This window comes from Bos grunniens, chromosome 7, assembly GCF_055505025.1.
Source record: "Bos grunniens cultivar Pamir isolate PY7600 chromosome 7, Bosgru_T2T1.0, whole genome shotgun sequence".
Classification (NCBI taxonomy): Eukaryota; Metazoa; Chordata; class Mammalia; order Artiodactyla; family Bovidae; genus Bos; species Bos grunniens.
The window spans coordinates 84,079,718-84,095,336 of record NC_141171.1 but is presented as its reverse complement, the minus strand read 5'-3'; the positions used below and the strand labels follow the sequence as shown (position 1 = coordinate 84,095,336).

Sequence of the window (15,619 nt, the reverse complement as noted above, 5' to 3'; positions counted from 1 at the left end):
GTGACAATATCACCATAGTTAAAATCCTTCAAAAATTCCCCATCGCTAATAGAATCAGTTTTTTTTTTTTTCAGCAAGATTTCCAGAAAAATAATCTGTCTCTGCTTCTTTACCCCATCCTTTAACCTCTCACCAACCCATCTTGCTCTAATAACACTGATCTGCCTTCACGTCCCTAGTCATACCAGGTTTTTTCCTATTTCTCTGTCTGCCCTCCCTTTCTTCTACACTATGTTAATCCCTACGCTATTCCATGAAGCCCAGGCTGGATTATAATTCCCTCTCCCATCTCCCAGGGAATCCTGTACATCCAACATCACAGCATCTGCCATGTTATATTGATTTTATTTTTTGTTTGTTTGTTTCTATATGTGTCTCTCCCATTGGGCTGAAAGCTCCTTCAGAAAACCAGTACAGTAAATCTAGTGCAGTAGCCAGTTCCTGCTTCTCACTTAAGAGATCAGATGTATGTCATCTCTCAGGAAGCCTGTCTTTGATCATCTCACACCTCCACCTGGTTCACCCTTTTTTTTTCTTCACTTACCACTTTTTTAGGTATTTCCTTGTTTATTTAAGTGTTTATTTAGAATTGGTCTCTCCACTAGAATATGGACCTCAAGAGCTGAGGCTTTTTCTGCCTTATTCATCCTTGTATCTCCACTGCCTGGAAAAGTGCCTGGATATAGAAGGCCTTTAATTAATATGCAGTTTTCAAAATTGAATTTAATGAATGGAGAATGGATGGATGGATGAATAGATAGATATATTGCTGGGTAGATGGGCACATAATAAGAGGTCAATGAATTAGTCAGGACTGAGTAAACCTATCCAAATTAGGTAGGCAATCTATAGATCAATAATGGTAGCGGGTCAATTTTTTTTTAGCACTTGTAAAGGGACACAGACCACCATGATGCCTCAATATTTACTTCTGTGACTCACTGTCACAGACTGTTGCCTACTCTTTTAATGCTCCCCAGTTTGTGAAAGCCCTGTCATATCCTGAGTCCCACTAGTAATACTCTACATGATTCCTTCATGCTAATTCTCCTATCCTCTATTCCTAGTACATGTACACACATCCCCATGTAAAATAACAACAGAAGAAAAACAATTCAGTATCAGCTTTTAAAGAATTACTGAACTCTTCACTTTATCAATTGATATTATTTTCTGTTTCTGCAGGAACATTTGGCTTAAATTCCAGACTTACCTTTTATGAGTTTACCTTCCCTCCTCACTGGTTTCCTCATTTATGAAATGTGTGTGATAACCTTTTTTCCTTGAACTGTTATGTTGATTGTGTGAGGAAACACATGTGGATGCACTTTTCAAACTTCAAAATGCTCATCTAGTATAGTTTTTCATCAAGAATGATTTCATGTCCTTCCCTCATGTATGGATGGTGATAGCATATGTCTCCACGTTATCTTTCTTTTAATCATCTTATTGTTCACAGCTTAAGGTCACTTCATCTTAGGTGTGTAATCATTTGCATTCTGAATTGCAACTCCTTCATTAGTTTTTATAACTGTTGTATTTAATAGGACATCGGGGAAGTGGATGGCACAGGCAAAAGGAAATTGGATTTTGAACCTTTTATTATGATGACATCCATTTGATTGTGGTCCAAATGATTAGTGAAGAAAAAGCTGCTGTTGTGACAACTTCCCCGTGTGAAATAAAGCATAAAACTGAGATTTGCTTATTAGGTTACTGTCTAGGAATAAAAGCACCAAATACCAGTATTCAGCAATATTTCCTGAGCTCTTCTTGTGTACAAGCCAAGCTACTGTGAGCATCTAAGAATGCAGCAGTATAAGAATCGGTGTCAGCTCCACAGGAGCTAAAAGGCTGCAATGGCCTCGTCTCTAAGGAGAGACGTGCAAGTGACCTTGTAGAACCAAGCTCATTATTAACAATTTACGGTTACAAAGGGAACACACCATTTATCTTTCATTACCTCACAGCTGGTAGACTCAATGTCACCATAACCACAATGTTTGAAATGAGAAAAACTGAAGATCATTCCATTTTTAAGGAATTAAGCTGATACTTCACACACTCATGTTTTGCTCAAGAACTGCACTACCCCACCAGAGTCAAGGGCCACATAAAGTATAGTATGTAAGTAAATGTTACAAAAGTTCATTCTAAAAGAACGTGTGGACTTGAGGGCTGAGAAAAGAAAAATTCATCGGTTTTGACCTCACAGCACTGATACAGCTCAGGAGAAAGTATTTTGTAAGCTGTGAAATACTATATATATATACAGCATGTCTATATATTTTTTAATTCTATTTTATTTGAATGTATGACTGTTGAGGACATGACAAAATTGGGAGTCTATGGCACCGTAAATAAATGCAAATATCTTTTTGAATTGCTCATTGGTGTTTGGCCTATATGATAAGGTAGCAGTTCATAGCCATTGTTTGCTGATATGGTTGCTAGTAAGGGGAGGTTAAGAGGACTGACAAAGTGGACATGCTGAATAGTGTGGTTTGAGGTCTAATTTTTTTTTTAATGGTTACAAATTCGGTGAGGACATCCAATTCTGCATAAGGTCTTTAGAAGTAAACAACTAAATGGTACAGAGTTGTTTCTAAGGCTATCTTGCAGTTTAATTAATCAAAGCTGACTGTCTGGCTCTGCCATTCCACTGACTGGCCTACAATAAATGGCCTCCCTGCCTGCTGCACTTTTCCATCCAAACATTGTGCAAATCAAGGACAAGCATCCTTGAGACTCTTTTTAATGGCAACATTCTTAAAAACCCAGCCTCCTGCAGTTGCTTAAAATCAAAGTGTCATCATGAAAGTTACTTAGTGCTTTTATGAAATCTGTAAAGATCTTTAAGTTTGAAATGCAAAGCAGAGCAAGAATCCAAAGACTCAATATTTGAGTTTTCAATGTTAATTTTTTTAGGAATGTGAAAATCAGATTATTATCTGTGATTCCTAATGGTGTGATTCTAAAAATGAATGGCTTCTTAATTAAATGACTTCAAAGTGATATAGTGCACCTTTATAAAGTGCTAGAGTTCTAAATACAATGCTTTAGAAAATATCTAAACTGTCTAACTCAGCAAGCGAATAATTTGTCAGCTATCAATCACAAAGATGCAATTTTTGCTATATTAATGTCATATATACTAATAACAATTGATTAAGATGATTACTTATCCACAAGTTTTGTTTTTATAAAAGTGTTTAAAGGTTTTAAATTCATTGGGAAAATGTTTCTAAGTAATGTCCTTTGAACTACATATTATCTGAGCTTGGAATAGAAAAAAGAAACATTTATGCTTAGTGAAAAAAAGTGGATACCAGTGAGAATCATCCTTGTAACTTTTTTTTTTTTAATTTTTTTCCTTGTAACTTTTTAAAATATTGTAGTCTGGTGGCAGAATTCTTCCTTTCATATTTGCATCCTCAATCTGAATGTAAACATATAATTACTAACAATTGTTAGACTTCAGTAGTAATTAAAATCTAAAATATCCTTGGTAGCAATGACTAAGTTGACTTATATGCACTAAGGTTTAATAATAGAAGTGTACTCCTTTCATATTTTCAAGAATTCTAGTATATCATTATAGTATATTTTATAATAGAACTATCATTTTATTATACAAACCTAATTTTTCAATAAGTTGAGTATAGTATATGTTATTGAAATTAAGAAAACTAGGTATTGCTTTTCATTATAATATTACTTATTCTTAATTTTAAAAACTGAATAAGAAATAAGTGTACTGTCTGGTGAATTTTTAGTAAATAATTAAGAAATTCAAATGTATATTATATATATAGTACATATATTATTTTTATTTTTTAATCTAAAAATTTTTGAGTACATATATTACTTTTACATCAATTTACTTTTGTTTCTGATTTTAAAATCTAAATACCTTAAGTATCTGAGGACCTATTATTTTGAGTATATTATGCTTTAATCTTAGTATTTTAAGTATTTATTAGTAAATGTATCTTGAATTCCAATTTACAAGTTTAACAAAAATAAAGAAAAATGCTAAAATATATGTGCAGAATCCCTATTGATAGAGTTGTGTACTTTGAATTAAAATTAGAAATGTAAATATTTTAATATATTGATTTACTGAGTGGTATTTATACTGCTCTATATTAATGTCTGAGTGCTTACCTGCTTACTCTATAAAAATAATTTGTCTACATATTTCCTGTTATTTATAGCATATCACAAGTTATTATTATAATAGTTTAAAATGTTTTAAAAGGTTTACACATCACCCTTTTTTTGAAAGCATAACTGCCAACCATTATAAAAATATAACTGAAAAAGTTATAGTGTGAGAAATGCTAAGTCAGTATGAAAATTATTTTAATACCAAACTCAGATGTAGCCTAGTCAAGAAATAATGGACCAATGGATATTTTTTGATAAATTATGATTTGTGAGGTGTGCTAATGGAAATACAAAATACGAGATAGACCTTCTAAGGACATTGCACTTTTTGTTGATGTGATCAACAAAGGATGGCAGTGTATAACACAGAATAGCAGTGCAGAAGGGACATGTCTGTTCAGATGCCACATTCACAGCAAAGAAAGAAGAGCGTGGCTGGAGGAGCAAGAATCACTTCATGTTGTGATCTGTAACAAACCTGTTAAATGTGAGGGGCTTGAATCACATGACGGTCCAAGTTGAAATCACTTTTAAAAATCTTCTATCAAATCTAACAGCCACATTTGGATATGTTATTTCTGATACCTTCACATTTTTCCTCTAATTTGTTCCTAGAATGCTCTGGCCCATTGGGAATTGAAGGGGGAATCATTTCAAATCAGCAAATCACAGCTTCATCTACCCACCGAGCTCTTTTTGGACTCCAGAAGTGGTATCCCTACTATGCACGTCTGAATAAGAAGGGACTTATAAATGCCTGGACAGCTGCAGAAAATGACAGATGGCCATGGATTCAGGTAACAGATGGGATGGGACAGGGTTTCTGCCAAGGAATGGCTAGAGTCATTTCAGAAAGAAGATAGTGTCTAACATGTGACTTTTCTTCATGGTCACAGAAGAAAGGATGATTTAGCTAGAGTCCAAACTGACTATAAATCCTGAAACTGTGGGAAATGTGAATATTCCTTTGGAAAGTGAATGAAGAGAGTTAAAAATGTTAAAATGACCTTGAGTTGCAAATATCTCTCTCTGAAGGTACATGTCAAAGAGAGGATTTTACATATGCCATGTGTCCATCAGTACTGTGTTAACACTTAGTAGCAATTTTTGGTACTTCAGGAGTATAAAAATGGTGTCTTTTCCTTCTCTGTCTTATTAGTGGTTCCATATGTGTATATATAAATTATACAATGGAATATAATATCTCAAATGTCTTCAGCACCCTCTTTCAATAACTGGGTGTGTTTCAATTCATACTCTATCATTAATTATCATCAGCTATGTTTTTAAATGTGAGAAAATTTAATGGAAATTAAATGATTTCCAAAAAGTGTGATGGATGGGAGTAATGCCTGCGTCTTATATATTATCTGCTTAATACCTTTTGAGCCCTTAACTGAAGTGAGACAGGAAAACTGCATATTCGGAGACAGAAAAGGTGCTCAAGCCATGATTTCTGTGAAAGCTTATACCTCTGTTGGTGTGGCACATGTTAATAACCTTTAACAATTCATTGAGGTGTGCTAAAAAGACGGGAAATCCAGTGCACACTGAGGTCAGACAGAGGAAGAAGGTATTAATTATCATGAGAAAGGCTCATGGGAAGATGGCTTCTGAGACAAACCTTGGAAGATGCTTTTCAGTAAAGACTAGACACCAAGGAAACAGGATGATCCAAGATGCCACATGAGAATCTGGGCAGTGCCATATAGCAAATCATGACCTGTGTTTAGGTTGCTGGGGGAACTGCACGTGTGGGTTCAGTGCACCACAGAATTGGAATAGGGTTTGTTTAGACAGCTGATCTCTTCTACGTTTTGACTGCATATTTTGAGTCAGAGGTAATTTTTAAGATGGGGATGTATGATGTAACATTATTAGGAGACAAAAGATAGAGGTTGCTTTACAGGGAGTTAATAGAAACAGAGATTAATTTACAGCCAAGTAATATGATTTCTATACTTTCAAACAGGGCCAAAGTCTCCTTTAGATATATCTTTCTTCAGATTTTTTATGAATTTTACGCATTCTATATACATTTCTTTTATCTATATGGCTCCATGTGATTATCTGATATTCTTGTTTGGTTTTATGAATTTAATTTGCATACATTTGCAGAAATTGCTTCTTTAGTTACACATGATTTTTCTAATCTATTGCCACATGGGAGGAGAAAATTCCAAATAGTAGAAATGGCACCTCTGTACAATTTTGATCGTAGACTAATGAAGTTCCAATTAAGTTTCAAATAAACACATAACAACAAAAATGCCTATATTCTATTTGCTAAAAATCATCCCAGAGACCGTTTTTTAAGTTGACCTTATGAAATGCATTTACAGAATTGAGGTCGTTATAAAACCTTAGAAATTAAGATTCATAGCAGAAATTGCAGAGCAATTGAGAGATGATGTCACAAGTTTGCATCAGTTTCTCTTGGGCAGGTTATGTTCCTGCGCATCAGTGATTGTTTCAATAAACCATAAATAACATACTTTTGCAGTTTCTTTTTCTCTGAGAAATACCTTAGGATTGTTGTAGGTCCTGATTTTTCACTTCACTTTGTCACAGTTTGTTGCCTACTTAACACTACTCATTATTCTGTCTTTCAGAATATGAATTTTAAACTTTCTTTCTCCCACAGATTATAGGTAGAAATAACCTCAGTGAAAGAGAGCAAAGAGTTCAATCTTAGATTAAACATAACTTCATCAATTTAAGTAGAATAATTAAATACTTCTTTTTACATATAAAGGCAGTCTATTGCTATTTTAACTATGGTTATTATTATTATTTTGCTTTTGTTGTGAAGATGATCAGTTCAGTTTAGTTCAGTACTCAGTTGTGTCCAACTCTTTGTGACCCCATGGACTGCAGGATGCCAGGCTTCCCTGTCCTTCACCAAGCCTGGAACTTGCTCAAACTCTTGTCATTCAAGTTGGTGATGCCATCCAACCATCTCATCCTCTGTTGTCCCCTTCTCCTCCTGCCCTCAATCTTTCCCAGCATCAGGGTATTTTCCAATGAGTCAGTTCTTCACATCACATAGCCAAAGTATTAGAGCTTCAGCTTCAGCATCAGTCCTTCCAAGGAATATTCAGGACTAATTTCCTTTAGGATGGACTGGTTGGATCTCTTTGCTGTTCAAGGGACTCTCAAGAGTCTTCTCCAACACCACAGTTCAAAAGCATCAATTCTTTGGCGCTCAGCTTTCTTTATGGTCCAACTCTCACATCTACACGTGACTACTGGAAAAACCATAGCTTTGACTACACGGACCTTTGTCTGCAAAGTAATGTTTCTGCTTTTGAATATGCTGTCTAGGTTGGTCATAGTTTTTCTTCCAAGGAGCTGCTGCTGCTGCTGCTAAGTCACTTCAGTTGTGTCCAACTCTGTGCGACCCCATAGACGGCAGCCCACCAGGCTCCCCCGTCCCTGGGATTCTCCAGGCAAGAACACTGGAGTGGGTTGCCATTTCCTTCTCCAATGCATGAAAGTGAAACGTGAAAGTGAAGTCACTCAGTCGTGTCCGACTCTTCGCGACCCCATGGACTGCAGCCTACCAGGCTCCTTCATCCATGGGGTTTTCCAGGCAAGAGTACTGGAGTGGGGTGCCATTGCCTTCTCCATTCCAAGGAGCAAGCGTCTTTTAATTTCATGGCTGCAGTTACCATCTGCAGTGATTTTGGAGCCAAGAAAATAGTCTGTCACCGTTACTATTGTTTCCCCATCTATTTGCCATGTAGTGATGTGACCGGATGCCATGATCTTAGTTTTTTAACTGTTGAGTTGTAAGCCAGTTTTTTCACTCTCCTCTTTCACTTTCATCAAGAGGCTCTTTAGTTCCTCTTCGTTTTCTGCCATAAGGGTGGTGTCATCTCCATATCTGAGGTTATTGATATTTCTCCTGGCAGTCTTGATTCCGGCTTGTGCTTCATCCAGCCCAGCATTTCTTATGATGTACTCTGCATATAAGTTAAATAAGCAGGGTAACAAAATACAGCCTTGACATACTCCTTTCCCAATTTGGAACCAGTCTGTTGTTTCATATCCAGTTCTAACTGTTGCTTTTTGGTCTGCATACAGATTTCTCAGGAGGCAGGTAAGGACATCTGGTATTTCTATCTCTTGAAGAATATTCCACCGTTTGTTGTGATCCACACAGTCAAAGGCTTTGTCATAGTCATTAAAGCAGAAATGGGTATTTTTCTGGAGTTCTCCTGCTTTTTCTATGAAGATGATAATGAACTCTTATATAAAAACAGTAAAAGTTAATTAAAAGGGTTTATATTAGATAAGGAAATCTTGCATATAACGGGAGGAAAACTGAAAACTCACTATTGCTTTTCAATACGTATTTCATTATTGTGTTCAGAGAATTATTATAGTCTTTAATAACACCTCATTTTCTAAGTTATTTTTCCAAAGAAAAATATGTCTCTTTTCTTAAAGAACAACCATATCTAAGAGGCTCTAGGAAGTGTAATCATATCACAGATTTTCTTTGAGCATTATTAATTTCCCTTGTCACTTTATTCTTTTATTTATATTCAGTCATTCAAATGAAGCATTTGAGTACTTTCTTAAACTTATAATGAGCACAGTAGTCCCCTAATCTTTTAGGTGTATAAGACACATATACTAATTAGTATTCAATTTCATTTTCTCCCTTATACTGATGAAATGAAAATTAAAGTTGCCATTTTTAAATTTACACACTCAGTATGCAATTATGAATAGTACCACAGTGTTCATAATTGGTTCTGAATTGTAGAAGTAAGTCCAGTAAATACAGTTAAAGAAAAATCTTGTTTTTCTTTTCAAGTTTTTCTGACCTTTATTTCCTCACCTAGATTTTTTTCCCCAAGTAATAAATAACCACCATCTTAATCATTAACTCATTCATTAGCATTCTGGAATATCAATTTCCCTTTTGACTGATATGTTAGAAATAATAACTCTAAACAATTATAGAAATATGCCTTGTATTATTGTGCAAAAATTAAAAGCTTATCTAAACCTCTGGGAACTTTGCTTATTGAATCAGATTAGTCAGGATGATTATTATTTTAAAAGATAAATATTTTCCATTCCTATTATTTTCCTTTTCTTTTTTACAGATACATGTAGTAAAATATGTTTTATTGTTTTCTTCTTTTAATTTCTAAAGTGATTTTTGTTTGTACATGTTCTTTCTGGGATGCATGCATATTGGATTTTCAGTCATTTATTTATTCATCCATTCACCAGACATTTACTAAATGAATGTCTGCTCTGTGGTCTATTTTTCACTGGGCACTAGAAAAACAATACTACTTGCCTTCACAATGCTCTGTATCTAAGATATAGGAAAGTAAATAGAGTAAACATAATAATGTAACATGTGTAGCCTGGTGTTACATCATCTGCTAACCATTTTATTTGAACCATAATATTTTATTTTATCTAGACAGTCTATTTTTAATAGAACTTTTGTGAAGCTAAAAACTAGCTTAGTGTAATTATAGAATACAAAAGGAAATTCCCATTATATATATATTGCATGGCTCTATTATTACATGCTGATCTATTTGATGGCTATACCAAGGAAAGGGCTTCCCAGGTGGCACTGGCAGTAATGAACCTGCCTGCCAATGCAGGAGACCCAGCTTTAGTCCCTGGGTTGGGATGATCCCCTGGAGGAGGGCATGGCAACCCACTCCAGTATTCTAGCCTGGGAAATTCCATGCACAGAGGAGCCTGGTAGGCTACAGTTCATAGGCTTGCAAGGAATCAAACATGGCTGAAGTGACTTACCATGTTCAGACATACCAAGGAAAGGCCATAATTTTCCTTTGAAAGTTAATGTAACAGTAACTGTTTCAGTGCTACTATTTAATCACTGAGAAAAATAGATTTTGATCTTTATATTTTAAGTAATTCATTACCCCTTAGAAAATGTGAATATGATCTTAATATGTTCCTTTTCTGTATGCCACAGAGCTTGGTGGAGGGTAGTTATTTCTCAAACTTTAGTGGGCACAGGAATCACAGAAACTTCTGAATTGTCCCACAGTCCCATTTATTGCAGGTCATCCTCAGACTGCACTGTAAAAGCATGTCTTAGCAGTTTATAAAGCCCGGATTTGTACTGCCCAAGATATTAAAAATAAATAAAATGCAAAGGACACTTTTGCTTAATGATCTGGGCACTTTGTTTTTGAAACTGCAAGTAGTGCTAAAGTGTAGAGGTGGAGGAGAGGAAAGAACAGTGAATAAAAATGAGGAAACGTAGTAGGAATTATGTGACCCATGAAAAGTTTCTAAACTAGAGGGAAGCAGAACTAGCTTGTATATTCTAGTCAGAAGTTTATCCCACCTTTGCAGCAATTCATCAGTAGTCATTATTCATTAGTCATAAAGTTTTTAAGTATTTTCCAAAGTTAATGTCCCTAAATGACTATGAGATTCTGCTCTGTTAGAAAATTTTAAATACCCGAAAGCAAGACCATCTGCCTTTTACATTTTAAACAAAATAATAATGTGGAATACATGGGCCTAACAGACTTATGTGAACACATGTTATGTTACAAATTCACATTTCTAGAATATGAATTGCATACGCAGTGGGGATTTTTTAAAACTTTGTGAACCAGATTCACAAATGTTGCAAAAAATAGAGTAATCATCTATTTCCTTTACAAAGCCTATATATAATGTGTGTAAAGACTTTTTTGGTACTTATAGGCACCTGGAGCTCCTTGAGACACAAAAAACATTTTTAGAATCACAGAATTTAAGAAGTAAAAAAAATTTTTTTTTCATTTTCAGGATGTTTTCTAGTTACAGAACCTGAATTACACAGAATTTAACATGTCTTTACTACTTCTTCATTCAAGTAAAATGTCTTTATCCTGTTTTTTCCTGGAAAAAAAAGCTATGTCCTCAGATATACTCCCATCCATACTATATGTCTCTATAAGGTTAATTACATCTAGACATTCATACATTGCTTCTAATCATCTTTCTTTAAAAAGACAGTAATCCTGTATGGAAAATTACTACTTTCCTTTAAGTTGTTTATTAGAAGTGAGCTTCCACACATAGTTGTATGTGGTTTTTTTTAATGTTAATTTTTAAAAACAAAAAGGCACTTAGCATTATGCAAAAATGACTTATCTATACTGAAAAATAATACAGTAATTTTTTGGTCATTTACCTCATTTATACTAATAGTAATGCATATTGCTTGCTTATTTGCTTTAAAGGATGTAATCTGAATTTTAATTCCAGATTCTCTGAGGTATGGAATAGATGACTAACCAGGTAGAAATTGTTCTCTAATATAAAAGAAGGTGCATCAGATTCTCTTTCCTCTAAGCTACTCCCTCTCTTTCAGCACCCAAGACTCATTGACCTGGATTTCTTGCTGTTGCTCAACTTTACCTGGCTGTTTGTTGCTTCTGTGATTAGGCACATACACTTCTTGGTTCTTTTATTGACCATCTACCAGTCTTCTTTAGATTCAACTCCTTTACTGCCTTGTCTACAAAGTGATTCCTAGAATTCCTGTTTTTTATCTCTAAAGCCAGAAGTGACTTCACTGTCCTTTTCTCCCACCCTGATAAGTATACATTACAGTCATCAGTTCAGTTCAGTTCAGTCGCTCTGTCGTGTCTGACTCTTTGTGACCACATGAATCGCAGCACACCTGGCCTCCCTGTCCATCACCAACTCCCGGAGTTCACCCAGACTCACGTCCATCGAGTCAGTGATGCCATCCAGCCATCTCATCCTCTGCCGTCCCTTTCTCCTCCTGCCCCCAATCCCTCCCAGCATCAGAGTCTTTTCCAATGAGTCAACTCTTCACATGAGGTGGCCAAGGTACTGGAGTTTCAGCTTTAGCATCATCCCTTCCAAAGAAATCCCAGGGCTGATCTCCTTCAGAATGGACTGGTTGGATCTCCTTGCAGTCCAAGGGACTCTCAAGAGTCTTCTCCAACACCACAGTTAAAAAGCATCAATTCTTCAGTGCTCAGCTTTCTTCACAGTCCAACTCTCACATCCATACATGACCACAGGAAAAACCATAGCCTTGACTAGACGAACCTTTGTTAGCAAAGTAATGTCTCTGTTTTTCAATATGCTATCTAGGTTGGTCATAACTTTCCTTCCAAGGAGTAAGCGTCTTTTAATTTCATGGCTGCAGTCACCATCTGCAGTGATTTTGGAGCCCAGAAAAATAAAGTCTGACACTGTTTCCACTGTTTCCCCATCTATTTCCCATGAAGTGATGGGACCAGATGCCGTGATCTTCGTTTTCAGAATGTTGAGCTTTAAGCCAACTTTTTCACTCTCCACTTTCACTTTCATCAAGAGGCTTTTTAGTTCCTCTTCACTTTCTGCCATAAGGGTGGTGTCATCTGCATATCTAAGGTTATTGATTTATTACAATCATAGTGACTCATATTTAACATAAAAGGGTTTTTGTCTACTTTTCTCTTATATCACTTGAGAGTATTATACCTGATTTAAGTTTATTTCATAGCACCTTGATTAAAAAAATAAAAACTATATTGGATGGATAGATACAGACAATTGATTTATAGAAGAACAGAGACTATTGAACAGAATAGACAGCAGAGAAAGAGTGGTTGTTTTCACATGGTAATTAAACTGCTCTGAGTGGTACTGGGAATGTCCAAAGGACCTAGCTCATTGTGTTCAGCTGTGTGTACTTAAATGTGAATTATGTCTTCTGAACATGATCCCGCTGGTGCAGAGTGTACTGTATCTCTCTACAGTTTAAGAAATCCCTCACCCATCTGGACAGCAGAGGAATCAAGCTTCCTGTAATCGCAGTGACCCATTCTTTCTTCTGTAATCACAGCAAACCCCTCTTATATGCAACTTTAAGTGGGCAGCGGTAATATTTGTAAGGTGTTTGCCAGGAAGTCTGCTAATTAAACTCTGAATACCAAACACCAGAATTTTCATGTTCTCCTATCCTGTTTATGGTTTGTTCCTGAAATGTTACAAATTAAAGGTTTGTTTAGCTTCTTGCAAAATGCTTGTTATAATTGCACCATCAGAGTTTGAAACTTTAGACATCACCATTGTTAAAATAGCCATATCCTCTCTCTCTAAGATTAATTGACCACGGAAAAACATTTAAAATATTAGTATTTCCCTAACTTACGCTATGTCATTTTCACCCTTACCTGAATGTTAGAAAAAAGCAACTAAATCTATTACTATTATTCATAAAATATAGAATATGAAGAGTGATAGGGAGTTGTTTTAACACAATTTTTAGCATCTGATAAAATCTTAGTAGATAATTCAGTAAACTACTCTTGTATAAAATACTTTTTCATGATATGTACTTGCTCTACATTTTTGGTACAAGGAGAACATTTCCAACTTACCTTCCCTATTACAAAGGTTGAGATGGTTCATTTAGTTCCCATTGTCTCATGAATGTTACCAGAGTGATTTTTTAGTTTATGATACTGGTAGATTAAAATGGAAATCATCTGAACTGATTGAAAATAACTTGCTCTTGTCATGGAAAAACAAAACATTCAAAGTTTAATCTCTCTTTAATTGGTTTTCCAGTCTTCCTTGATCACCTTCATGGCAAACTTACTCTGGTTCCTTCTTCAAATCTCTTCACATGACCATCTGCACAGCCTCTGGACTATATCTCAACTTCTGACATTTAGGACTAAAGGAGACAACATTCTGAGTTCCTATTGTCTTTTAGAGTTTCTTGTAACTTTTCTCAGATATTGCTACGCGCACTCATGAACATGAGTCTGCTGTGAATGTGAATGTGAATCCGACTTCAACCAGAGGTGTTAAACCTGCTTATGACACCTGCCCAAGGGAAATTTTGCTTAGGAATCAGTGTCAGCTACTGCCTCCGAGGCAGTTCATCCTGAAAGGATGGCAGCAGCTCCTCCTGCAAGGGCATTGAAGGTCTGCTGGCAGTCTGTCCTGAGTCCTCAGGGGTGGGAAATGCAGAGAAGCAAGGGGAAAAGTGAGATTCTGAGCTAAAGGTGTGATTGTCTCATTATGTTTATCGTCTGGGAACTCATGGGGTTACTATTTGGATTGAGCTGAAGGAATCCCTTATTTCCACTGCAGACACTGAACAAATTTGTTCTGCCCCAAGGCCTCACTGAAAACCTCCTTGTGTTGAAAATGTGACAGAGTACCAAGCCACCTGGCCTAATTCTGAAAGCTTGTATTTTTTGAGACAGTAATTAATTTGAAACCATTTCAACCTGTGGAATTTGGTGGTGGTTTAACTGAATGTGGTTAGATTTAAGTGCAGAAAAAGTTACTCTGTTCACTTTTACTTAGTCCAGCTGAGTTCACTATCCACACCATTATGTATTAACTTTAATCTGAGAGCTAGCACTATGTGCTGTTTCAACTACTTGGCATGCGTTGAGTCCATAATTCCATGCAGTTCGTATTGTTATTATCCCCATTAGTCAGTTAGGGAAATCTAGGCACAGAAAGGTACATTATCCAAATTGATTAATCTAGTAAATTGCATAGTCCGGATTTAAATGCAGGCAGCTTGTGGGTGAGCCAGAGCTAAACTATCCTAACCTCGGCACTGTTCTTACTTTGAAAGCTCTTAAAAGTGCTCTTTTCCTTTTTTTTTCTTTTGGAGGAGGAGAGTGGGCACTGGTAGTGGGTATGGGAGAATCTTGGATTTTCTTAAGGCTTTATAAAGTAGCTATTGTATTTTATAACATTTATAATCTTCCTGTAAGCAAGAAGTTCTCTAGCCTAGGGCAGTGGTTTTCAAACTTCAACTACTTATAAATTACCTGGAGAGGTGTTTTTTTTTTTTTTTTTTTTTTTTTTTAATATGGTCCCCATCCTTAGAGTTTCTGAATTAATAGGTCAGAGTTAGACCCAGGGGATTACATAATGAGCAGACACTTCAGGTGGACTGTGATATTGGTGATCTTAGGGGAAAAGTAATAATTGCTACCCTGATGGAACTCACAGTCTGGCAGGAGAAACACACTTATCCTTGGATATGCCCCTTTCACTATTAGAAGCAAATCAATTAAATAAATTAAGATGTTGGAGAACAGCATATTGCTCTTCCAAATGAGACAATAGTGTGGGATATTTTAAAGTAATGGATGGCGTCAACACATCCCAATTCTAAGACCTAACTACTTAAGCTGCTTTGGTAATATTTTATTATTAACCTGCCTGTATCAGTTGTCTGCCTTAAGTGGAATCCCCATTTTTCCATGAACTGGAAATAGTAATGCTTAATTGTTTTCAAAGGATTTTTGCCCATGACAGAAGACCTTCAATAATTAAGTCATAATTAAATAGTAAAAGGATCATAAAAAATCCACATCCCTGGAAGACCAGGCTTTAAATGTTTTATTTTTAAATCCTCAGCTGGGTATTAGAAGTCTTTAAGGAAGAA

General features: G+C 35.8%; 1 protein-coding gene across 6 annotated transcripts in view; it reads left to right on the top strand.

Annotated features, from left to right (window-relative positions):
• The window catches only part of EDIL3 (EGF like and discoidin domains 3), an 805,907-nt gene that overhangs the window by 609,491 nt on the left and 180,797 nt on the right, over positions 1-15,619 (top strand). For all 6 annotated transcript variants that reach the window (XM_086412886.1, XM_086412888.1, XM_086412884.1 and 3 more), the window contains one exon: positions 4,786-4,967. In XM_086412886.1, coding sequence (XP_086269012.1) covers positions 4,786-4,967 — 182 coding nt within the window. The remainder of the gene's footprint in view (positions 1-4,785; positions 4,968-15,619) is intronic.